At 38.3% G+C, this 26,688-nt stretch overlaps 1 protein-coding gene across 1 annotated transcript in view; it reads left to right on the top strand.

The window, feature by feature from the left end:
• Window positions 1-26,099, top strand: part of pid1 (phosphotyrosine interaction domain containing 1) — a 30,197-nt gene extending 4,098 nt beyond the window's left edge. Inside the window, exons 2-3 of the mRNA XM_081371762.1 lie at window positions 16,538-16,684; window positions 24,616-26,099. Coding sequence (XP_081227888.1) covers window positions 16,538-16,684; window positions 24,616-25,104 — 636 coding nt within the window. The 3' untranslated portion in view covers window positions 25,105-26,099. The remainder of the gene's footprint in view (window positions 1-16,537; window positions 16,685-24,615) is intronic.
• The last annotated feature ends 589 nt before the right edge of the window (window positions 26,100-26,688 follow it).

The raw sequence follows: 26,688 nt of genomic DNA, 5'->3' as shown, positions 1-26,688 counted from the left end.
ATGACTGACAGAAATCTTAAACTAATGAAGATGGAGAATGTGAGTGAGCGCTGTGTGATCAGGCGCTGCCGTTCTCTTCTCAGGCGCTGGTGTTCTCAGCGCCGCCCGTCAAAATAAAAGTCTGGAGCGCCGTCAAAATAAAAGTCCTGCTTCCAACACATCGGCCTATTAGAAAAACGTAACGGCTGATGCCGACATTTAAAAAAAATGCCAAATATCGGCCGATATATCGGCCTTGGCGATATATCGTTCGACCACTAATCAACAGCCACTCGCTATTGCACAAAAGAAAGTGTTTTGAAAACATTATCCATATAAAAGTGTCATTTACAGACAAAGCGTTATGAAATGGTTTGTGATGCAGCTGCTGTCAGATTCAATACAGTTGGCTGCTTCATCTGTCAACAAAAGTTTCTTTGCGAACTCTCCATTACACTGTGAAGGTTCTCTCACTCTTCCATTTGTCCTGTTGTCGACAGACTCAAGTGTGTGGATATGTCAGAAACTGAACACACATCTGTATACTGTATCCAGTGTAGACAAGAGTCAGTGATTATAATGGGTTACATTAGCTTTTGACGCAACACACATCCAGTGTAGACAGTGACTGAATGCCAGTGGGCGGAGCCTATGGTGCGACGATGTGTAACGATTCGTCGATGTCTTGCTCTGGAGGCAGTCTTATGTAAATGCATTTGCCTGTGTGATGTCACAAAATCACATCAGTCAATATCCAAATGAGCCGTTTTTGGAGCTTGATTAAATAACAACTTTTTTAACACCATTTAATTTAAAACTATCAGTGTTTCCAATTAGTCGAAACATCAGTATAAAATATTGTGAAATACAGCGAAACACATTCATCTGCACAGTCACAGAGCCGAAGCACAACCAAAACAATGTTCTTCTGCAAAATGCATACAGTTTTGTTTTATAACCGCTTAGAGGGCCAAAAGTTACATAGTGGACATTTAAAGACAGCTAATATGATGTCTGATTTGTTTGTGGATCTGGGGTGAACTCTTTTATAATCTCATATAAAAATGGCTTTAGTAGGATTCAGTGTATTCCATGGGATGTCTTAAGAGCATTACATTAAGGAGATTTGAATCCGATGGGATTATACCATCAAACACTGCAATCAGATCTCATGATGTAACAATAGGATCTCATATCTTAATAGCCAAAGTATAACCAGCGATATCTTGGCCATAGTTGAAGAATGCATTAGCATTAAGAGTTTTGTCCTCTTACAGCACCCCACCCAGCGTAAACCCCACTCTTTTAGATCTCATCAGGCTCTTTCAAGAACCAGCCTCAAGATCCAGTTGTTTTTTAGTTGACCCTTGTGGTTCAGTGATTTTGTGCAGACCAGCTTGTTCTGGTGTTTTCACTTTCTTCATTTTGAAATAAGACAGAGCATGTTCTCACTTGGATCTGAGAAAGAATGTAGTAAGTGTGGTTTAGTACTCTGAAAACTGTGAAATGTTTATTAAAGGAATATTCTGGGTTTAATAAAAAATGAAATTTCTGTCATTAATTACTCACCCTCATGTTGTTCCAAACCCTTAAGAAATTCGTTCATCTTTGGAACACAAATGAAGATAGATCTGTTCATCATATAAAGCGATCGAGCCTCTTCAGAAAATGTGGTCTGAATTCATATGGATTAGTTCTACAATCTCTTTATGGACCTTTTGAACAAAGTGTAGGTGCGTAGCTGTCAATAGAGAGACTGAAAACTCTCAGATTTCATCAAAAAGATCTTCATTTGTGTTCCGAAGATGAACGAAAGTCTTACGAGTTTGGAACGACATGAGGCTGAGTAATTTTTGGGTGACCTATCCCTTTAAGCTCAACTGACAGCATTTGTGGTGTAATGTTGACTATCACATAAAAAAAAAAAATCGACTTTTGTTTTTTCGAATGGGGACGATTTTTGGTGGAAGCAGAAACGTGAAACTTACACCTTTATGAATGCGCTTACACCTTTATTAATGCGCTTCCATGCTGAAACTTACACCTTTATGAATGCGCTTCCATGCTTGATTATGCACATTCCTCTGTTAACATTTGTGTATTATTTGTGCTGTAAAATTCTTGCCATTTTTATGATTGTTTTAGGTGTTACGTTGTGATGACAAAGTTGTAAAATTAGCTATAACATTAAATGGTTAGTAAGTGATTTTTCCCCCCCACACTAAACTCGTTTTGTTGTTTATGACTTGTGGCTGTATAATGTTTGTTGATTGGCTCCATTCACCTCAATTATAAGTACATCACTTTATCCTTATTCATTATTATTATGTTTTAAAGAAAAGGAGCAATGAGTCTAAATAAATGTTTGTGGTAAATAAATATCCCCCAAGTGAATTTATCTTAAATTGTATTGAATCCAGAATATTCTGGATTCAGTACAAGTTAAACTCAGTCAACTTGAGGGCTTGAGTGAAAAAGATATTTTTTGAGGTTTTGAGACCAACACATACTTCAGATCACTCCTAAATTGCTGTCTAAAATAATACAGAACGTTCTGACCGGTGTAATCTCAGTGTTGCACAAACACACATTCTTAGCACCATAGATCAGGGCATCAGGGTTTCTCTGTGGGCTTCACTGTGATTTCTCAGTACTTTCCCATCAGTGATCCCAAAAGATCCCAAAGATGACCCAGTACAGTTATACCAGTGCCTGGCAGTGGGCTGATGTTGCAGTTAACGAAGGGATTTCATTGATTTTCAGACAATGCAAATAAATAAGAAACTAATTCTCGAGCCGTCCGAACACACAACCGCTCGTGTACACCGATTCCTTCCCAACGCACTTTTCTCAAAACGCAGTGAAGCACTCTCAGTGTCCGCTGCATGGTAACCATGACTACCAGCAGGCTCTCTCTTTGTGGCGTTTCCATGGTAACGGGCATCGCTGGGTTGATGGCGATGCTCAGTCTCATTCTCTTCTCTCCCTTTCTGTGATCTGGAACCGTTCTGGTGTATTCTGTGTTTATGTTCCTCGCTTTGAGTTTATAATCCTTTGTCCTTTATAATCCGGATGATCATTTTGCAGTCATAACAACTGAAAGATGATTCCACTCCTAAAAAAAAAAAATACAAATTTGGCCTACTCCCCCTCATGTCGATTCAAACCCACATGACTTTTTTTCTTCTGCAGAACACAAAAAGAGAAAATCTGAAAGCTGTTTTCCATGCAACTCAAGCTGTCAAGCTTCAAAAATATTGCAGAAACACCATTTAAGTGATTGGTTTGACTTGTTTCGTTATATTTAAAGTTTTTTTTTAAAGTCATATGATTGCTTTGAATGAGGAACAGACTTAAAGGGATAGTTCTCCCAAAGATTTTAATTCTGTCATCATTTACTCACACTCAAGTTGTTCCAAAGTCCAAACCTGCATGAATATGGGTAGCCAAACAGGACCAGGGTCCCATTGACTTTCATAGTATCTTTTTTTTTTTTCATACTATGGAAGTCAATGGAGCCCATGGTCTGGTTACCCATATTCTTCAAAATATCTTCTTTTGTGTTCAGTCAATTATGAACTATCCCTTTAAATTCAAGCTGTTATTGAGTTATAAACTTCTGCTCCAGTGAGATGTTAACCCGTGAGACTGGCTCGTTTCAGTGAGTCAGTGAGCTGAACACGACATGCGGGTGAGGAAACGTTGACAGAATTTCCATTTGTTGTTGGCGAACTATTATTTTAGATTGTGCTCGTGATCAGTTTGGTTGCCTAAGCCAGAATTATAATCATGTTGCAATGCCCAAAACAGCATAAATTATGTCCACATTGCAAATTATGCAAACACTGATTTATTTTTTCCTGTAAATTAAATGTCATATTTGTTCCAACAGATGCAAGAAGTTCTTCTTTCCCTTCCTACTTAGTCATCATTATTTTCTGTTAACACTTAATTTTCATTTCCCTCTAAATTCAAAGTGTGATGCACTTCTGTCTTTGTTAAGAGAGATCACTAGACAAATGCTGGCTACATTGAGTAGAAACTAAAGCAATATTTCCAGATTTGATCCATTTATTGAAAGCAACATAGGTTTAATATTTCATGTCTCGTGACAATTGGGTTCAGTGAGGGAATCACTAGACATCCAGGGCTTAAATCAAATTGCAAAGCTAATTACAAATGCAAATAATTATTTTTTTAGGACTTGTAATATTACTGTACATAAAATTGACTAAAGTTGAGTTCAAAATCTCAAAGAATTGAGTTCATTTGCGTTCTCAAATTAATATTCAGTTAATTTTTAATGAGAGGAGCATGCGTGTGCAGTCCAGTCTCAGCTTGTCAGAGCTACCTTGATGTTTGACTCATAAATAAAAGAGTTAATTTACTAAAACGTTCAGGTCTATCCGGAAAAGACGCCCGTTAGCTGCTAGTTCCCTGTCTGTCCCATTACAAAATTGCTTGTAGAAATTTCCATCCCACCTTGTTCCAGTGTTTGTCATCATTATAAGTGAACTGAAGTGAACCCACCCTCAAAGTAAAAAAAAAAAACTTCAGTCTTTCTGTAGTTTGTTCGCATGGAGAGGAGAGATTTGGGTTTGGCATTTGAATGAAGTATGTGTTTTTGGGTGTTCTTTAAAGGATTAATTGAGTGAACTGTAGCACAATATGGCCTTATTCTGTTATAATGCAGAGTTTCCAAGAATATCATTTGGTTTCTGTGTGTGTGTGTGTTGAGTGAGTTTAGGATATTAGCTTCTCTATAGTGTCTGGCAGGACTGTCCTACAGGGTTCACAGAGAGCTTATGCTGGGGTATGTGTGGAGCCCATTTAACCAATGTATATTTTATTAGTGTGTGTGCGAGAGAGAGAGTGGTTTGTTTGAGTGGTCTCTTTGCGTCAATGCTGCTTGACATTGATTGGTGTTTTTAGGAAGGTGGGAGGGGCCAGCATTGCCTTTGAGGTTTTCCGCTGCCATTGGCATCTTCCCACGCCATTTTTGACGGTCTATTGTATCCTGTGGCATCAACCAATGGCAGCATGGGACCTCCTACGTGTCTGTCCTGACTTGGCCCTGGCAGGTCCATGTGAAACCCAACACAGACCCTCATAAAGTTATATGCACCCACACTGGAACTTACGAGCTTTGTCTGGACACACGCTCATTCTTAGCAACCTACCATTGGCGTATACCATCTCTGTGTGAAAGTCGGCTTTTAAATGGGCCAATAAATCGCCTTTGGAGAGCAACTGGCATTCTTCGAATCACTGAGCTGCAGGAAAATGACAATGCTGATTGGCTGTTGGCACCGCAAGAATACCAAGACCAAATAATACAGTGTGAAAGTAGTAGTGCAGCTTTGCACATTCAGTATTTTTAAAATCAACTAGTCGTGGGTTACCGAAACAAGTCAACTAATCTGATCAGACACATTAACGTGAAAAAATAGCTAGATTTTGATTAGAATTAAACAGGATGCAGACACATTTTTAGTTGTCTAATCTAAAAAATCTTATTTAAATAGTAAATCTAAAAAAATAGATTTTTAGACTAATAAGGCCAATATAATTTTTTTTCCCGCCAGCGTTTTTGAAAAAAGTTGCCTGCCAGTGCCAGCATTTTTTTATCATTTTCACAAAAGTTTCATTTTCATTTCAACACAGACGGAGTAGATCGAGTCCATCAACACCCCCAAAGCTTCACAGTCCTAAAGCTCATCCTGGGTCGACATTTCATTCGGTAACGTTAGGCAGTTTTGATTTATATGCTGTTTAATGCTGATGATTGCAATATTTTACTTATGGATTTGCTTATGCTATCGTTTGTTTCTGCTTCTCCTACACATGTCTTTTTGATGTGGAGATTCTGTACTCTTTCAGAAGATGTGTCATAGCGCCCCCTACCGTAAAACAGTGAAAACATGGAAAGAGTTAAAATACTTTATGTAGTGAATGGCTAGTTGTTCATTGAAACTTACGGGGGGAAATTTCGAAAACAAGTTTGGACCAAACAGTTAAACAAAGTTTGAAAACATTGGCTAAATCATTGTCAGGATGGCTACAAATGTCCCTGAAGATGAGTGGAGACGGCAAACTCATTGCTTTGTAGTTCAGTTGTGGAAGTCATTAAGTCAAGGCTTTTGGCAGCAGAACAGTGTTTTGAATTGTTGCAGATATTGGCAGACTGTTGCATTTAACTCAAAATATTCCTTTAAGGGAAAAGACTCTGTTTATGTGATTCTGACCTATATTTTTGAGTCCAAATTGCTGAGGAAGATCGCCAGAAGTCAGCTATTTGTGTGCGTATGAAATATGAGGCTTGTCAGATGTAATCAAGCTGATAGCCGCCAGAGATCTGCCTGAACCGTTTCCATTGTCTCGCTGCCTCTCTAACTCACTCCAGCTCTCTCGTGTTTTTCTCTTTCTGTCTCTCTGTGTGAGTGATATATGAATGACCAGAGACACTCCTGGTCTTGTTAAACCCATCATTGCAAGACAGACCCACAAACAGGCGTATAATGTGTTAAACACTGACATAGTTAGGTCCGTCCCTCACCCACACACACAACAGGCAGGGCACACACATTTACACATGCTTCACTACTCAGCCATTTAGTTCAAATCTGATAAGTTAATTCACCCACCTTTATTGAACGCACACATAAACATTGCGTAATTTTGTGTATTTGAATTTGTGCATGTTTGTTTGACGTAGACCTCACAGAAGTAGATTAGATTCCATCTTATCTACATTTAGATTACAGATACTTAGTCTACGAAAGTAACTTTTTTTTTTCAACAAATTTTTATTATGACTGGTAACTGCTACTTATTCAACTTAAAAATTTACCAATGTAAAGTTAAACGGTATTGTTTTTTCCACTGTAGAATATATTTTTATTTGCTCTGACGATTTGTTTATTAATTTTATTAATTTATTTTTTTAGTTGAAATTACTTTTTTGTTGTTTTTATTAACAATAAGTTTTACTTACTTTTACTTCCAGATTTGGCCAAACTTTTATCATACTAGAGTATTTGTAGTTGGACACCTTGATCCCCTTGTGGACATCGGTCCATTTGGCACTAATACACATGTTGGCATTCATGTTGATGACGCAAATGTGCCAAATAATGGAATCAAGCTTGGATTCGGACCCAGTGATAAAGCAAGTGTGAAATTCAGTGATTGCCAGCCCTGTTCCCAGAGGCACCACACCAGTACACATTATGGATATTGACTTGAAGTCACTACTAATGAACTGATGAGAACAATCAGTTAGGTGTGATTAGGTACTTTTGGGCAGGAACATGTTTGGGAACCACTAGCTTAATTCATTGTCAGGGTGGCATTGTGCTGCATATGAGACACTAAAGATTGCTTGGAGACAACAAACTCAGGGCATCAGTGGTTCAGGTGTGGAAGTCATTAAGTGAAGATCATTGGTAGCAGATTGGGCCAAGAACAGAGTTTTGAATCGAATTGCAGAAGAAATTGGCAGGCATTGTGAAGACCTCAGCAGAGAGATAATGTAAGAAACATTTTGGAGGTTCAAAATAAGTTTAGCGACAGCATTTTGGTGTGCTGGGAGATGGAGGACATAGACCCTAGTAAGAGTAGAAGCCATTTTTAACGTGACTGAAGATTACGCTGTGAGAGATCGAAACACAGTCTGTTGACCGTATATCTTTAGATTGACAGAATGTCTTTCTAAAAAAACTTTCATTAATAAACAAGAAACTCTGGAAAACATGAGAAATTTAAAAGAGCACAACAGTACATATAGGGGTGTAACGGTACACAAAAAGGCTTTATTTTGATGGTCCACTTTCGACATTCTGCTAACTAAAAGTAGCTTTGCAATTACATGTCAGCTAACTCTCATTAGAACATTAGTAGACATGAGTAGACTGATAGGTTAGGGTTTGGGTTAGAAGAATAAGTTGGCATGTAGTTGCAAAGTTACTTATAGTCAGCAAAATAAAGAGTTAGCCGATATTAAGCAGACAGTCTACTAATACTCTAATGAGAGTTAGTTGACATGTAGATACAAAGTTACTTCTAGTTAGTTAGCAGAATGGCTATACTGTTGCAACCTGCAGCAACATAAATTGCAGTTTATGGAGCTGTTGTAATTGGGGGAAGATATTAGAAGTGCTTACACTTTTGGATGCTAAATATGTTCGCAAAATATTTTAGAATAGGATTAGAATTATTGCGCTCCCATTCTAATCCGCTCCATCTATTTGATGCGCATGCATGCGCCAGCAATGACGTAGCTAAACGTAGACTGGTACCAAACTGAAAGACCTGTACTGAAAACTTTTTCTACGAATACGTGTATTGTTACACCCTTAGTACTTACTGAATTATTACTCGTCAATCATAGTTAATTAGTGTGTGTGTAAAAAAATCCTATAAAATCAATCACCTAAGGGGCCGTTTACGCAACACTATTTTAAAGTGTAACTCTCGCCAAAATTCAACCTAGGGTCTTTTTGTGAATCTACCAGAGGCAAACTTTAGTTTGAAAGCATAATTAGGACTTTTAAGATTGACCGTTTTTTCGTTTTCGATCAAATTGCCTTTTGAATGGGAGTGCTAGGGCCACTACTATGATAGCATCAAAAATCGCTTTTTTTAAAACACTAAGAAGGCTCGACACAACATGAAACTCTCATAACTTTCAACATAATTTGATCTCCAAATGCGAACGAACTGACTGTGAATTTCAAAGGATTTCAAATACAAGGTCAATATTGATTTTCACTAACGACAAAACAACATGAATATCCGTGAATTTATATAGAGCTAAGCTTTAGGAGCTTTCCATGTTTACTCTCCTCCCGGGTTACATTGCGTTCGGACATCGACTATTTTTGACTGTCAAAATGCCTGTGGCCGGAAACAACATCATCTACAGTGAGTTGTTCAAAACCTTTCTTTTTAGTAAACTCTGTACACAAACACTGTTCTCAATGCTGGAGTTCATGTGTAGAGCCCCTGGTGATACTTCGAGCAAAGTTTCATGTTGTGTCAAGCCTTCTTAGTGTTTCAAAAATAGCGATTTTGATGCTATCATAGTCGTGCCCCAAGCACTCCCATTCAAAAGGCAATTTGACTGAAAATGAAAATGTCAATCTTAAAAGTGGCATTTCCATCCTAATTAAGCTTTTAAACGAAAATTTGCCTCGGGTAGATTAACAAAAAGACCCTAGGCTGCATTTTGGCGAGAGTTACGCATTAACTAAAAACTCTGTTTTGGCCATTCATTTACACATTTACACATTTTGGGGACCTGAAAACACGAACTTTTGGAAACGATAAAGTTATCGTCTCTGTGTAAATTACAAAACAAATTTCTGAAAAAGGTGAATGATGTCTGGTGCATGCATATAACGTGTTCAGTCTACTGGCGCGTAGTTTTTTTTGTTCAGGGCTCGCAAAATTACCTGCCCGACGTCCCGGGGCTATTGTGTTTTCCAGTCGGGCTACCAAAATGCATAACCGGCCTGCACGACGGGCTATCTGAAATAGTGTTCGCGTCAGTCTTGTTATAATCAGATTCAGCGCGTTCTTCATCTTTAATCCGCAGTGGCGTCGAGCAGAGCGCACGTCAGAAAGAGAGGACAGGGTGTGTGTGTGTGTGTGTGTGTGTGTGTTCATTCATCTGAGTCTCTTTGGTCCGTCACTGCTCGTCAATGTCAGAATATTTGAGATGACCAATCAAAACAAAGTAGGCGGGATTTATGTTCACAGAAGCTGCTGAGCGTGAATTTGAGCAGAGCGACTCGCCTCAGTTTACGGTCAAGTGCGAGATAAGATGTAAGTAGCTAAACTAAACATTTCACATTTGACAGTTTTTTAGGTCATAAATGTGAAACGAATGACAAAAATAATCAGGCAAACGATTTCGTTTGAAACAAATATACATGTCGAATTTCGCTATTTTGAACTGAAAATAGGCCTATGTAACGTGACTCATGTAATGTAATAATTAGTTTACTGTCACTGTGAGGGGACAAGAAACATTAACAATGCCGTTTTCATCATGTTAGGCATAAAATTAATAATGAATGTGTACATGTTGAGAATTAATATAATACAATGTGTAGCCTTCAGTAAATTAAAAAAGTTCAGCTTTAGGAGGGGAAGAGACAGGGCAAGGTGAGAGAAAAAGAAAGAGTGATGGATAAGAAGTGAGAGCAGGTATTGACAAATAATCTTCTGTCCGCTGACATGGTTTTAAAGCTATTGTTATCCAATTTTTTTGGCCTTAAAATGCACATATGTAGATCAGAGAAATAAAAAAATTCTCGGGGGAGCCCTGAACCCCCTTAACTAGCATATCTCACATTCGGGACCTCAGTGATGAAAAAACCCTGCCATCTGCATAATGAAACTAGTTAATAGTGAGCATTAGACCCTAAACTAAAGTGTTACCTTTTTTTTTTTTTTTTTTTTATCATTCCCTCATTGGGGGCTGAGCCACCGGCACAGACTGATTCATGTTCCATACTGGTCACACACATTTCAGTTCAGTTATTACCAGATGCATATTTGTATTGATGATTCTAATTTGATTATTTTATATCCAATTGTTGATATTTGTGTTTTGAAAAAGTTTTTGATTCATGTTTTGACTCCTAACCAATCTTCTACATTTAAACATTTTCTTTTTATTTGGGCTAGTAAAATTCATTTCAGGCTACCAAAATCTGAAGAGTGCCTGCCCGAAGGGCTACCAGCGATTTTGAAATTTTGCGAGCCCTGCATTGTTGTTTTTTTTTATAAAGTGACATCGCCAACTACTGGCCTGGCATGCATACTGCAGCATTTTGTGGATCCGTGTGAACAAGGATAGTTTTGATAACATTGGTGTCTGTTCACGAAAACGCAAAGAAAAAACGTTCCCATTTTTAGCACATAATTGCCGTGTAAACGTTACATACTTTTAAATACAGAAAGAGAATTTAAGCATCACAACATTATATTATACAGGGTGGGCCATTTATATGGATACACCGTAATAACATGGGAATGGTTGGTGATATTAAAGTCCTGTTTGTGGCACATTAGTATATGTGAGGGGGCAAACTCCTCAAGATGGGTGGTGACCATGGTGGCCATTTAGAAGTCGGCCATCTTGGATACAACTTTTGTTTTTTCAATAGGAAGAGGGCCATGTGACACATCAAACTTATTGGTAATGTCACAAGAAAAACAATGGTGTGCTTGGTTTCAACGTAACTTTATTCGTTCATGAGTTATTTACAAGTTTCTGACCACTTATAAAATGTGTTCAATGTGCTGCGTATTGTGTTGGATTGTCAATGCAACCCTGTTCTCCCACTCTTCACACACTGAATGGCCCCCAAGGTCTCCCGATCTGACCCCCTTAGACTTTTATCTTTGGGGTCATCTGAAGGCAATTGTCTATGGTGTGAAGATACGAGATGTGAAGCACCTGAAACTACGGATACTGGATGCCTGTGCTGGCATTTCTCCTGTGGTGTTGCTATCAGTGTGTGAAGAGTGGGAGAACAGGGTTGCATTGACAATCTAACACAATGGGCAGCACATTGAACACATTTTATAAGTGGTCAGAAACTTGTAAATAACTCATGAACGAATAAAGTTACGTTGAAACCAAGCACACCATTGTTTTTCTTGTGACATTACCAATAAGTTTGATGTGTCACATGGCCCTCTTCCTATTGAAAAAAACAAAAGTTGTATCCAAGATGGCCGACTTCTAAATGGCCACCATGGTCACCACCCATCTTGAGGAGTTTGCCCCCTCACATATACTAATGTGCCACAAACAGGACTTTAAAATCACCAACCATTCCCATGTTATTACAGTGTATCCATATAAATAGCCCACCCTGTACAGTGTGAAAAATGGATATTCATTCATTTTATGATTAAATATCGAATATGACTGATAAATAAAATGGGGGCTTTCTAGTTTTGTTGTGTCGCATTGTTCTTGTTACATGCAACATCTGAAAAACAGAGATGTTTTGTGAGCTCTTGTTTTTGCTTGCCACCACAAACAGAAGAGAAACTGTGGATCTGGTCACTTAAAACTTGCCTAATAAGTTACAGAAATGAGCTTCCAGTGGCCAAGAACATGGAGAAAATGTGCCTTCCTGAAATGAGGATGTAAGTCTGAGAACGTCCCCCTCTTTCTCAGAAACTCTCTCTCTCTCTAGAGAGGAACCCTTCGCTCTGTAGGAGGTAAAGTTTGGAAAACAATCTCTTATTTCAGGAAGGCAAGTTTAAGGTCGACATAACAAAAAGTTTGAATTATCAGTGTTTTAAAGAGATGCATTTTATTATGACTTTACGGAAACAGACAGAAATGATTTGGTACATGCAAGGACAAGGAGCAAGGACATGACAATGACAGAGCATTTAAACACAAACACATGCAGTTTTTCATGGAGGACGTCCATCCCTCCAGTCTTCTGTTGAATAAGCTGTAAATAGATCAGGTTCCTACAGTCTCTGAAGGGTTTTTTGACTTCCTGACTGAGAATAAAAATTAAACACAGTGAAAATATTATGAATAAAATTCCAGATTTATTTCAACATTTCGCCCTCCCCTGAACAGACCGACCTTTCTTTCTCTCTCTGCCTCTCTCTTTATTCTTTTATCCTCAGACCACAGGAATGTTTCTTTCTCTCAGAAAGTTGTAAAGTGCTGATTCTGGGCTCAGGGTGCATTTATTCATGTGGCTTCTGTCGCTCACTCGGTTCCTCTGTCTCTCACTCAATTCACCCTCTTTCCCATATTCTATATTCCTCCACTTTCTTCTCTCCCTTCAAAATCTTCTATCACCTATGACTATGACTCGGATGAATCTGAACGCCCGTCATTCACCAAGTTCTACACCCTGACCCATAAAACTTTGTTTTGTAGTACTCTCCATTTAAAACATTTTACCATGTTTAAATTAAAGGAGAACTCCGGTCAATTTTAACATTGAGCTCATTTTTTTGTACATTTGGAGTGCTGTCAATACAGAGAACAACGACAAAAATCGGTGTTGCCTACACCATCTTATCCTCTTTTTAAAATTTGCACCCTGTTGACTTCAATGGGGCAAGTACTAAACCTGCTTTTAGCCTCTTAACCCTCAGAGGTCGGAGATCACGCCGCCGTGATCTGCTCGATTTTTTTCCTTATGAGTTGATTGAGACCCGAAATTCTCTTTTGACTTTGATTTTACAAAACAAGTTTCATACATCAATCGATTCTGTTAAATGTGTATTATTTTTGTGTATACTCACAATAAAAACAAAGTGTTGTGCTTTTTGCCAAATGAAGAAAAATAAACACGAAGCGAGTTCTGCCTTCTCTGTGTCCGTGTAGTCCATTCTAAAACGCGTCCGAAAATGAACCATAACTCAGTGAATACTCAGTCAAACAGGCATTCAGACACACAGACATGAACCTTGAATTCTCTTCTTTTTACTGAAGTAATTTATATAAAAAACAAATATTCTCATCTTGTGAAATCTGTATTAAAAGAGAGCGATTCCAGTCGACCTCATTAGAGCTAATTCAAATGTAATGTGACTCCGCCCACGGAGAGCGCGTGCTATTCAAACGCAAATGGCTGAGGTAATCCGCGCAATCCTGTGAACGCCCCCTGTATCAGCTCGAGACAACCAAAACACAAGTTTATTCAGAACATTACTTGTTTACAACACAGCGCTGTGAGGAATAATGAGGAATACGAGGAATACGAGCTGAGGAATACTAGTAAGTTTTTCCTTCTCGGGTTTCTGTTAATGAATGAATGAACGGCATAGATGCGCGCTGTTTACCACAGCTGGCAAAAAAAACAATATTACGTGACAGTTCTCCATTATGGACGCGAGCGCTCTAAAACTTTCACAGAGACCTCAAAACAGAAAGTACAAATCCTTTCTTTAAAACGAATTTCGTTTTGTATCAATTGTATCTTAATTTTAATAATTTTTTCATTAACAAATTTCCTGGATTTAAAGTAAATAGGCCTATAGGCAATCACAACATAAGGTGCTTGAACTGGAGATCATTATGAATCATGAGCCTACTCGCCTCACATGTCTAAAAAATGTGAAATATATTTACAGAAAGCTGTTTCTAAACAAAACCATCCAAAACAAAAAAACTATAGCCTAATAAATGTGCATTTATCCGGTGCGTTCACTAGCCTACTGCAAAGATCGCGAGTCAAAAGCCTATCGTCAACGAATGATGATTTTTTTAGCAAACCGTATTGCTATACTGAGATGGGTAAAAATCGACTGAAATATGTTGAAATAAAATGTAGGCTATTTGTATAAGCAACGTAAACTGCAAATTAACATTTATATGCCCTAATATTTCATGAAAACAACGTTACATTCAGGCGAAATATGAAAGACAACATTTTGTTTAGTAGATTTGGGTACAGTTTTTACTGTAGAATATACTGCCTCGTCAAATAAGCTTTTGTTTAGCAATTTCTATATATAAAATAGCCTACTATTTTTGTCAAAAATAAAGTCATCAACTAAGATGTTAGCTGTAATGAATACATAGATAAAATGTAGGCCTATAATCTTTTTTTTTTTTTTTTTCAAAGAAAGAGTACACTTGAAATATTGTTGAAATTGTAGGCTAATTATTGTTGTAATTGTAACCTTTTTAATAAAATAGCAAAACATATTTACAAGATAAATGTAAGCAAAATCTTAAATGGTCAATATAAGTCTTCTTCAAAAGATCCTTTGTCCTTGCATTGTGGCTCAGCCAGTTTCACACCTGTGTGAATGGCTAATTATGCAGAGTGGGATGGGACATTGTAATTTCAGGTGTAAACCACTCCTCGTTCACGCCCCCTCGCATATTGGCTTTCCAAGCAAAACCTGTTTTACATCAATTTAAATCAATGTATGGCTTTATGTGAACAATAAAGCAAGACTATTTTCACATAATTTTGAAGAAAAAATTATAGGCGAGGACATCCATTAGTCAAAAGTCTTATTGACACATATTTACTATGTGTTTTGAGGCATTATTTCAGAAATTTTAGTTTTTAGTTTTTTCAATATCCATGCATAAACATTATTCTCTCAAAAATGAAAACATGTACATTCACGTGGCTCACATATTATTGTAGCCCTGTTTGTGCTTTATAGAGTGAATTTACACCTTTGCCATTAATATGTTTATAAGCAACTGAAAAAAGCACAAATGTCAGGGCATGTCAGAACATCTCAAGGGCCCCAAAAACAGCCCAGACTCCAGAGGGTTAACATCCTTGATGTGTCATTACAAGTGCACAGCTAATGTGAGTGATTCCTTCAGAGTGAACACGGGTGAATCTGACTGCAGTAGATGTGAAAGATATGAATAAAAATGATGTTATTTAAGCCAGCGCACATACCTGTATTCACTTCCCGTTTTCAGTCGAAGTCCACAGTAGTCGATTGTCGAGTTCACGCGCGTAACTACGCGTGTTCACTCAGAAGGAATCACTCACATTAGCTGTGCACTTGTAATGACACATCAAGGATGTTAAGAGGCTAAAAGCAGGTTTAAAACTTGCCCCATTGAAGTCAACAGGGTGCAAATTTTAAAAAGAGGATAACACGGTGTAGGCAACACCGATTTTTGTCGTTGTTCTCTGTACTGACAGCACTCCAAATGTACAAAAAAATGAGCTCAATGTTAAAATTGACTGGAGTTCTCCTTTAAGTGTGATTCAGGAACAAATGACTCTTTTGACCTGGTTATTTTTAGTGAATCAATAGATATGTTTCCATCCATCTATTTTTGTATTTCGCATTCGGGAATATCGCATGAAAAAATGTTGGATGAAAACCCCAAGTTGCCTATAAATTCTAAAAATGCACTCAGTCATATAATCTTTTTTAAAAAATTCGATAAGAATAAATGCGCATAAACTACAATGAAAACACATTTACAGAATAAATCCCTTGATGCGCAAAAAAAATCACATGCCTTTGCCTCAACAGATGATGTGATTGGATAACTGGATTAACCAGCTGACCAATCTCATTGCACAGCATTTCAAATGTTGGTTTGTAGTCATATATGATGACACAGTGGCTTCCACGATTCCAGCAACTTTAATTTTTATTACAGGTATTTTGCACCAATTTCCCAGGAAGTGACTATTTTATTCTCTTGAACACATGGGATGGAAACTGCTATATTCGCAAATGTTTTATGTCATAATCCAATTTTGCACACAAGTTAAATTCGCAACTTTGGATAGAAACACACAGAGCTGTCACACATTGTATTTATTAAATATAAATACTCTTACTCTTACAAAATGAGAGTGGTCTGAAAGAGACAGACGTCTGTGTAATATCACACAAGTGTGCCATAAACTTTATGGAGTACGTTGGATGTTATGCACAAACCGTTCATTCATCCGTCCAGGTTGTGGAAGTGGTGTTTTATAAGTTTAAACAGAGGCACCTGTGAAGCTATATTTGTTCAACGATGTTCAAACTGTGGCCTAAACTGAGATGTTTTGTTTTTCAGCATTTACAGACAATGCTTAAGACCAAACTCAACGTGCTGACGCTCCGGAAGGACCCGCTGCCTACGGTGATCTTTCATGAACCCGAAGCCATCGAGCTGTGTTCCACCACTCCTCATAACAAGAACCGCGCACACACAGGATATAAGGTACAGAACCTGTTGAGATTCAAAGAGTAGATTCTGAAGCATTTTCTAACCATCTGAATTAAAGAATGGTCCCTTCAACTTTTGCTGAAAGCCATTTGCATTCATTCACTCCCAAATAATGATTGATGCTCAGTGACAAATAAGAGTATGCTGTGATTAAAGAAAAGGACAAATCTTTTTAAAAAATCTTGTTTAAAACACATGTACATATTCTTAGAAATGTATTCATGTTGGTTTCATGTGGTTTTGAAAAATGTGGTGCACCATCATCAACCTTTTTTATTTATTTTTTCACCTTACGCCTAGGGGTGGATGATCTTACCAAAATTACACATCACTATCTTATAACAAACCGATATGAATCGCGATCTTCCCAATTTTGAGATGTACTATTGAGAATATCCAGACTGAAAGAGGCCTGTTGACTTCTCTACTTGCACAATTTAAAACACAGTATTGCATTAAACAGTCAGTTGTTAAAATGGTCATTAAACCCGGGATGTTATGGGTATATTCTTTAAAACACTGCATAGTCTTCACTGTATGATTTAAATATACATCGGTCCTTATTAAAACGACTAAAGTTATTCAGTCAAGAGTATTGAGTGATTTTGTCTTTGTCTTTTGTTTAACATTAATGACAGACAGCACTAAGTATTTGCATTAGGTTTTAAGACCTTTTATGACAGTCACATTACATAATTTGACTGATTTGGTCGCTAAGTTTAGGCTTTTAAGGAGGGGCGAAAGCACGCCGCTTTAAAGGAAAGGTACGACATGCAGCGCAATGATAATTTTATCTTGATTATCACGTTTTCATAATCGTTGGAAGTCAAAATCAAAACCAAAACTAAAATTTGATTCATCGCTCAGCCCTACTGCTGTTTGTCAAATGTGTCGCCACGCATGAAAGACACATGATATAATTGGGCCAGTCCAGCCATCTAGAAGGCATTGCTGTATGTTAACATTATTACGAGGACATAAAAAATCACGATCTCTATGATTCGCTTGAAAAGTAGATCGAGGACATCTTCAAAATCGATCATGATATACAATCGCCAGATCGCCCACCCCTACTTACACCTTAAATACATGTGAATACATGTGATCTTAATCATTCATTTTTACCTGGCAGACAAACAGTTTTAACATTTTAATGGATAGTCAAGCAGTTTTTCCCCCAAAAAATATGCCAAACTATTTAATAAGATTTTCTTTTCAAGAATGTCATACTTTTAATGAGTCTTCTTATTCATTCTTCTTTATTATAAAATATTAGAATAGTTGTATCATCCTGACATTTTTTACTTTTTGCCCTCCAAAAACATAAAAATGTACATTTTTAATGCATACATTCTTTTTTTCTTTTTTAGTATTAAATAAATACATAGATCTGGACAGAAAAATGAGCATCATGCAATTGACCTGATTTTTAAATGTAAAAGAGATGCTCCACAAAGGCCAACACAAAGATATATCTGTGAAAATATCGAAAGTAATGGCGTGAGTTTGGCCGGGTCGGTCTGTTTGTCTGACCAGGAAACCAGTTTGGAAAACAATATTTTTAAAATTCCATTCAGTGTCACTAATAGCGTAAATGTGACACGCTGCTTGATGCATTTGGACACTTTCATGTACTTGTGTTGGTCCATCTGCCCTTGTAGAATATTGTAGAGTCACACACGCATGCATTGAAAGGAAGAACCGCCGAATAATACATAAGCTAAAAATATAGAAGATCTCTCATGGATATCGGCCTACTAAAGAAGCTGCGGTGTTGTTGCCATGGATACCTCAGCATCCATTCATGGCGAAATGCTGGCTAAGACAAACACGGAGCATCTCCTCTCTGCCTGTCTATGTCTTTGTCATGCTCCTTCCACCTCACTAGCGTTTCGCTTTCTTTCTTTGTCTTAAAGCGCTGTAGGACCCGGCATAATTTATGCCACATTTCTAACATTAAAGGAATAACTGTGGGCACATATTTGCACTCAGTTGAAAAATTTCACATATTTTCATCTGTGTATTTTAACATGGACCTCAGAGAATATAAAGCATCTGGCCTACCCCAAACTCACTCGCACACACTCGACCGCAAGCGTGTCTACAGTTTTGGGTGTAGACATGGTTTTATAATGGTTCGCATTTTTCTTGAAATGGCAAAAGCCGTTTTAACCGGTGTGCAGTCCGATGATCTAACAGACCACGTGTTCTTGCAGGAGAGGAGCTGTTCGAGAGAGTTAGTGATAGAAAGACAGACAGAAAGAACGACCTAATCATCCTTTGAGGCCCTTTGATTATGTAACAACTCAACAAAGCTAGTCTATACGCTGTTTCCATGGCGATCGGCTCCACTCAGTGTGTGTGTGTGTGTGTGTGTGTGTGTGTGTGTGTGTGTGTGTGTGTGTGTGTGTGTGTGTGTGTGTGTGTGTGTGTGTGTGTGTGTGTGTGTGTGTGTGTGTGTGTGTGTGTGTGTGTGTGTGTGTGTGTGTGTGTGTGTGTGTGTGTGTGTGTGTGTGTGTGTGTGTGTGTGTGTGTGTGTGTGTGTGTGTGTGTGTGTGTGTGTGTGTGTGTGTGTGTGTGTGTGTGTGTGTGTGTGTGTGTGTGTGTGTGTGTGTGTGTGTGTGTGTGTGTGTGCTTGCTTCTCTCTAGGCATACATGAAATGTCTGCTCTGTTTAAACCAGTGTTATATTAGTATCATTGAGATATTATTATTTTATTTTTTTATACAATTTGATTTTTTTTTTCTTCACTTTAATTTCAATTAAAGTTTTGGTCCCACTTTATATTAAGTGGCTTTAAGTACTATGTACTTACATGTACTTACATTGAAATTAATAATTTGATACAATGTACTTATTGTGTAACTACATGTTTTTACATTGTACTTTCATTTTTAAAATTCCTGCATGTAATTACAGCTGTAATTAATTTATGTAATTACATTTGTAATTACACAGTTGACCCTTTCCTTACACCTTAAACCTACCCAATCCACCACACCTGTCCCTAACCTTACCCGTATCAATAGCAGCAAAAGTGTTTTACAATACAACATGAACACAATAAGTACATTGTACTTATCTTTTGATGTAAGTACATAGTACTTAACGCCTCCTAATATAAAGTGGGACCAAAGTTTTTGTAACTTTATTGGGTGTTTGTCGTTTTTATTATTATTATTATTATTATTTCTTTAATATTTCGATGTTTTTTCATTAATTTTTATTTGATTTAATTATTTTAGTAACAATGTTTTTTAATGGTTTTAGTTAAGTATAATAACTCTGGATTAAACCCTTTTTTTGTTCCTGTCCTTAAAGGGATAGTTCACCTAAAATTAAAATTAAGTCATTATTTACCCACCCTGGTGTTGTTCTAATGCCATATGCCCTTCTTTGTTTTTTCGTACTGTATAATGACAGCGCACCTTGCTCAGCCACTCCAGCAACGAACGCAACCCGGAAAAACTATCGATATGGATTTTTGCCAATAACCGACGGTTCCAGCAATCGGTTATCGGTGCCGATCCATCGGTCAACTTTAGATCAGGCTCGATATTTTTTTAACTGCTGAGTTTCACAACAAGATTCTGTTGAGATTGTGGCTGTGTCATGACAGAGAAAACTGACTGTAAAAGACGTTTATGCAAATGTCGCAATAGCGCAACAACAAATTTCGAAAAGCAATGACGCACGAAATTGAGCTTGTGTAGCTATTAGCATCTGCGTTCACGTACGTGTGTGTGGAGAATGTGTCTGGACTTCAGCATGTAGCAAGAGAGGGTGACTCATAGCATGAGTGTTTGTGTTTGTACTAGCGAATCGTCATTTACATGCTTTTTTGTGAGAATGTGCGTTTGGTAAGAGTATATATCTGTGTGTGTTAGTTAGTTGTATGTTTGTGAAAGCCTTCATTATGGAGTCAGAGGTGAAAGATTCATTCAGTGTTTACAAAGTCTGTTCTGTGTGCTGTTTACACACGCACACCTTCTGTTAACACACACACACACACACACACACACACACAGACCAAATATAGTCAACACTTCCCCTCAGAACAAACTTTCTCTGGCTTAAGCACACAAATGCACTCTTTCACATACACACGTGTGTGTGTGTGCACATGCCCTCATCGTACAGCTGCGTCAGGGGACACATGCGCCTCTCATTCTGGAATCAGGCAGAACATTAACATCCCGCTCTAGAATGCCGAGCTGGTGAAGAATTCCTTTTTTTCTGAATTATGCATGAAGAGTCTTGAACAGCAGTTGTGGTTTGATGCGCTGCCCCCTGCTGGACGCATGAATCACATGCCAGGGTTTTGAGAATGTGTACAGGAAAATTGTGTTTTGTGACTGATTTTCATGTATTTATTGATATTTAATTGGTCTCCATAAAGTAGGGCTGGGCAATGTATTTAATTTAAATATGGAATTATGCACTTTTTATGTTGCCGTTGTGTTTCCCAAAGAGTGTTTACAACTTCTACTTTCCATACAATCAAGTTGTAAAAAAAAAAAGATACATGTTTTTTTTTTAAATACACTTGTTTTAAAGTATTTAACAAGTATTTAAATAATACTTAATTGTATTTATTGATTGATTTTATTTAAATTGTTTAAGGGTAAAGAATGTCACTCAGATGGTCATACCATTGGACAAGGCAAAACAACATTTTTGGAGTTTTGTCAAATAATAAACCATTTAAAATATTTCAATAAAATATGATTCTTCCAGAATAAAAATAGATTTTTTTAAAGTAAATGCATTAACATCAGGAATATTTTATCAAAAGGCTGAAGAAATTGTTATTTCTAGCTATAACACCCGGCCCTTGGTATAAAATAGTAAACAAGTGAATCACACACATAGTGAGTAATTGTGGCCACGTTGCATAACAGTGTTCAACAAACAACATTGTTTCTCCTTGTACTTTGTGTAGGTGTGTGTGCGTGTGGCTCAACTGTGCATGCAAACCCACTGATATGATATTTTGTTGATTTACAATTCACAAGTGTGTTTCATAGGCCACCGTATTTGCATATTATTACTGTCCTGACGTCAGATTAATGAATTGCGCAGTATTTGGTACTTTGAGCGCTGAGCATCAGACATCTGGAAGAGCTGCTATATTGTTGGAAAGCTCTCGGTCGCCTGCGGAGGAAAGAGGACGGAGAGATGAATGAGCGCTCTGTTGCTGTCTAGACTCTGTGGTGACTGAGAAGCATCAATCTGCTTCAGTGTTTGAGGATTTCTCACAGTTTCCACCTGAGGAGTTCACACACACACACACACACACACACACACACACACACACACACACACACACACACACACACACACACACACACACACACACACACACACACACACACACACACAGCCCCACCCAGGAACAGACATAAAGAATGACTTGACGAAAGAGTGAGGATCAGGATTATTGTAGCTTTTAAAAGTACACCCCTTTTTATTATTATTTTGATTTTATTTTGGATTTAAAGTTGATCTAGTCTGTTAAAAGTGCAGGTTCAGTTCATATTTTTAAAACGATATTTCTGGAGAATTTTCTCTGGCAGCCTTTTTTTTTTCTTTTTTTTTTTTTTTTGCTGAAATTGATACATGTTTTTGTTAATACAAACTACCGTTCAAACGTTTGGGGCCAGTAAGATTTTTTTTACAAATATTTTTGTAAGTCGTCTCATATGCTTTTACCATGTCTGCATTTATTTTAATTTAAAATAACTCTTTTCTATTTTCATTCATTTAAAATGTAATGTATTCCTTTGATGCAAAGCTGAACTCTTCAGTATCACATGATCCTGTGTGCTCAGGAACATTTGTTGCTCAAGAAACATTTCTGATTATTAGCAATGTTGAAAACAGTTTTTTGCTGCTTAATATTTTTCTGGAAACTGTGACACATTTTTTTACAGGATTTTTACAGAATAGAAAGTAAAAAAACAACAACAACAAAAAGTAGTGTACTTTTTTTTTTTTTTTTTTACCAACAGTACTTTCATAGTTGTTCTTGTTGTAGTAATAGTGTTCATTTAGGATAATAAGGCTTAATGTTATCCATCAGGTATTGGGAAACACACACACACACACTGCCTCATCTGTTAGTCATAGTGTAGTGAGGGTCTTCTTTCAGGTCTAATGTTTTCCAACACTTCATCCAGAAGAGAACTCTCTCTCTCTCTCTCTCTCTCTCTCTCTCTCTCTCTCTCTCTCTCTCTCTCTCTCTCTCTCTCTCTCTCTCTCTCTCTCTCTCTCTCTCTCTCTCTCTCTCTCTCTCCTCTCTCCCTCTCTCTCTCTCTCTCTCTCTCTCTCTCTCTCCCTCTCTCCCTCTCTCCCTCTCTCCCTCTCTCCCTCTCTCTCTCTCTCTCTCTCTCTCTCTCTCTCTCTCTCTCTCTCTCTCTCTCTCTCTCCCTCTCTCCCTCTCTCCCTCTCTCTGTGTGTGTGTGATGTAAATCGTTTTCAGAAGAGAAGAGATATTACTGGCATTTCCTCTCCCGGCTCGCAGCAAGGCCTCATCTTTCTGTTTCCGACACAAGAGAAAGAATGAGATTAAGAAAAACCAAACGCATCTGGAGAGAGCCGGACTATATTAGAGTCGTGTTCATAAGAGGAATGACTTTGCATTCTTCAGTCGGTCTGGTATGAGATTCTGCTGCCCAGTACAGCACAGATGTTTGTACCATTGCTTGTCTTCAAGGTTTGTTCAGTCTGTTAAGCAATACAAACTATTTTGTTTAATTGCATTCTCTGAAGAAGGTTAAAGCAATGGGAAGGAGAGGCGCTGGCCAGAATTAGACCTTGTGGTTGCAGACTAAACAGAATGTCTGGAAGAGGAAAACACACAGCCAGACAAAGTTTTTTTTTTTTTTTTTTTTTGTCTTTAGTTTCACATTTTCTTCCCAAACTCTTGCCAAAAGCACACACATTCAAACACAAGAACAGGTATTCTCAACTACTCATTTTCTCATTTTACTTTCTAACTGATTTGCAAACAACAACTCTGGGCCAATGACATATGAGAATGCGATGAAAAACCTTTAAAAAGGCAAATCCGTGGAAATGTACTTTTATGTATTCTTGTCGGTTTCATACGTTTTTGAAATTTTATTAAACCATTTTCAGTCGAAGCTTTGATTTAGGAACACGTGAAGGGGGGAACCATCAAGTAACATGGGGTGGCGGGGTGGCGTGGCGCAATGGATAAGAAACATGCCTTTGGTGTGAGAGACCCGGGTTCGAATCTACTGTGAGACACCATGTGTCCCTGAGCAAGACACTTAACCCCTAGTTGCTCCAGACCTCCAGGCGTGCGACCTCTGACATATATAGCAATTGTAAGTCGCTTTGGATAAAAGCGTCAGCTAAATGAATAAATGTAAATGTAAACATAATAATAAGAGATGTTTCTTGAGCAGCAATTCAGCATATTAGAATGATTTCTGAAGGATCATGTGACACTGAAGACTGGAGTAATCATGCTGAGAATTCAGCTTTGCTTCACATAATTAAAATTCTTTAAAAAAAATATTCAAATATAAAAGTTATTATAAATTGTAATAATATTTCACAATATTACTGCTTAAATGAAGCTTTAGTGAGCAGAAATGATAAAAAATCTCACTGACCCCAAACTTTTAAACATTAGTGTGTCCACTTTCCACATCTTAGTGTTGCAAATATGACTAATATTTTACTAAAAGTTGACACTTCACTACTTGATATCCTTTTAGTAAACGGAGTAGGGCAAAAAATATATACATATTCAGTAATAATTAATGCCAATATGTTTCAGAATATTTTATTCAAACAAATAAGCATTTATATTTATTTGAGTCTTTCGTTGTGCATATGGGCATTTGCGTGAATCCGTACACAATTCATCTTTTCACTTTTTCTGCTTCCACCAGGTGACCTACCTTGGCAAGGTGACGATTTCCGGCACTCACTTCCTGTCGGGCTGCACAGAGTCGGCTGTGATGGGATTATGCGACACAAAGCGGACGTCTGTCACTCACGACGACTCCATCACCTCCAGCAGCGCCATCCTGGAGATCCGTCCCTTCCAGGTACGACTGCATCACCAGGACGGGCGAGGCGAGGCCACGGTTGCCATGGACACCTTCCAGGTGGCCCGCATCGCGTACTGCACGGCGGATCACGACACTAGCCCCAACGTGTTCGCGTGGATCTACCGGCAAATCAACGACGATCTGACGTTCCAGATGGACTGCCACGCCGTGGAGTGCGAGAACAAACTAGAGGCTAAAAAACTGGCCCACTCCATGATGGAAGCCTTTAAGAAAACCTTCCACAGCATGCGCAGTGACGGACGCATCCACAAGAGCGGCTCGTCCGACGAGTTCCCCGAGGAGTTGAGCACACCCGACGATGGCTGAGAGAAGGCCTAGGGGTCGAGGGGAGGGGGAGGGGGGGTTTATGGGAACGGGAGGCGAGGGAGCGCAAGTGTGAATGCGCTCTTTATGTCTTTGTGCCATAATAGAATATTCAGAAAAATAACAAAACAAAACCTCAACAAAAAAGAGAATGGAAACGGTGACAACAAAATTCAAACCACAAACCAAGAAACTAGTCTGTCTTTTATTCGATTTCGGCTGCAAGACAGACGTGCCAATTTTACAAGAGCATCTGAGCGTCAACATCAGACGGTCACACTCCCACTCGAAAGCTGCTGGGTTTGATATGGCGCGAGAGAAGTGGCAAGAACTTGCATCTGTTATTCTCCTTTCGTTTAGCCAATCGAAACCTTGGGCCTGTTCACCTTTTGTTTGGGGACCTGGGAATTCCTGATGTGTGTGCGGAAATCTTTTATGTCGTTTTTTAGATAATGCAGAGATGTGTTTCCTCTGCTAAGTTGAGAGTAAAATTGTATAATTTTGATATTTATGGCAGGCAGCCAGCCAAGGGCATTCCTTTACCTTTATCGGGCCATAGTAATTATAGGGACCACGCATCGATTTATTTAGTTTTTTAAGATACCAAAAGTCATTGTGTGTGTGATCTAGGGTTTGTCTGTCTGCAGCTCATGAGCCTTTGAATAACTATGGAACAGGTTCTCTGCTACAAAAAGCTTCTAGAAGCCAAGTGTGCTTGTCTCTCCGGTGTAGTTTAGTGTGTTTGTGTTCTCGAACAGAAAATACTAGTGCGTGTGGTAAATGAGATGTTGAAAGCGAGACGTTCCAGGTGCTTCGGTATATTCACTTGCAGGTCTAGAGGTGCGGTCGCATTTAAGGCCCATTCACACCAAGAACGATAACGATTAGTGTGTTCACCAGCGCACAATATCATTCGTTTACATGACAACGATGTGCAGAGGTTTTCCACGTACAGACGACACCATTGTCAAACCGATCCCCATTCACACGGATCCGCGAAAACGAATAAAAAAAAACCTGTATTCTGCTGCCAGGCCATTAGATGGCGATGAAACACTATAGACTGAACACGTAATACGCATGTGATTTAAGATTGTTTTAAGATGTGTTTTACGCATGACGTCATCGTCTTGCGTTTTTGTTGTTTACACGGAGACCGTTTTCAAAAACTTGCACTTTGAAACCCGTTTTCAAAACTGCGTTTTCAGGCACACAAAACGTCGATGTCGTGTAAAAGAACGGCCAAAACGCATAAGTTTTACGTTTTTCGTTGAAACAGCCCGTAAGTGTCTGCCGCTTTAAATGCTCGAGCTCTGTAAAGCAGGATGGATTCTGATTGGCTGTGAATGTTTTTATCGCTCATTAGCTGGAAAGAATCGTTCTGGAAGTGAAATCGTTTCTCTGTGCCGTTATCATTATAGTTGTGGTGTGGACTCTGCTTTTTTTTTTTTCAATTTTTATAATGAGTTTTGGGACGTTATAGTTGTCGTCCTTGGTGTGAACGGGCCTTTACTGTTGCTCTGCTGATTTTGCGAGCGAAATCCAGTTATTCCAGTAGGAATCTGTGATCGGGAGCTTCGTGTGAGG

This window comes from Scardinius erythrophthalmus (assembly GCF_964197995.2).
Source record: "Scardinius erythrophthalmus genome assembly, chromosome: 8".
NCBI lineage: Eukaryota > Metazoa > Chordata > Actinopteri > Cypriniformes > Leuciscidae > Scardinius > Scardinius erythrophthalmus.
This window is presented reverse-complemented; position numbering and strand designations above follow the sequence as displayed.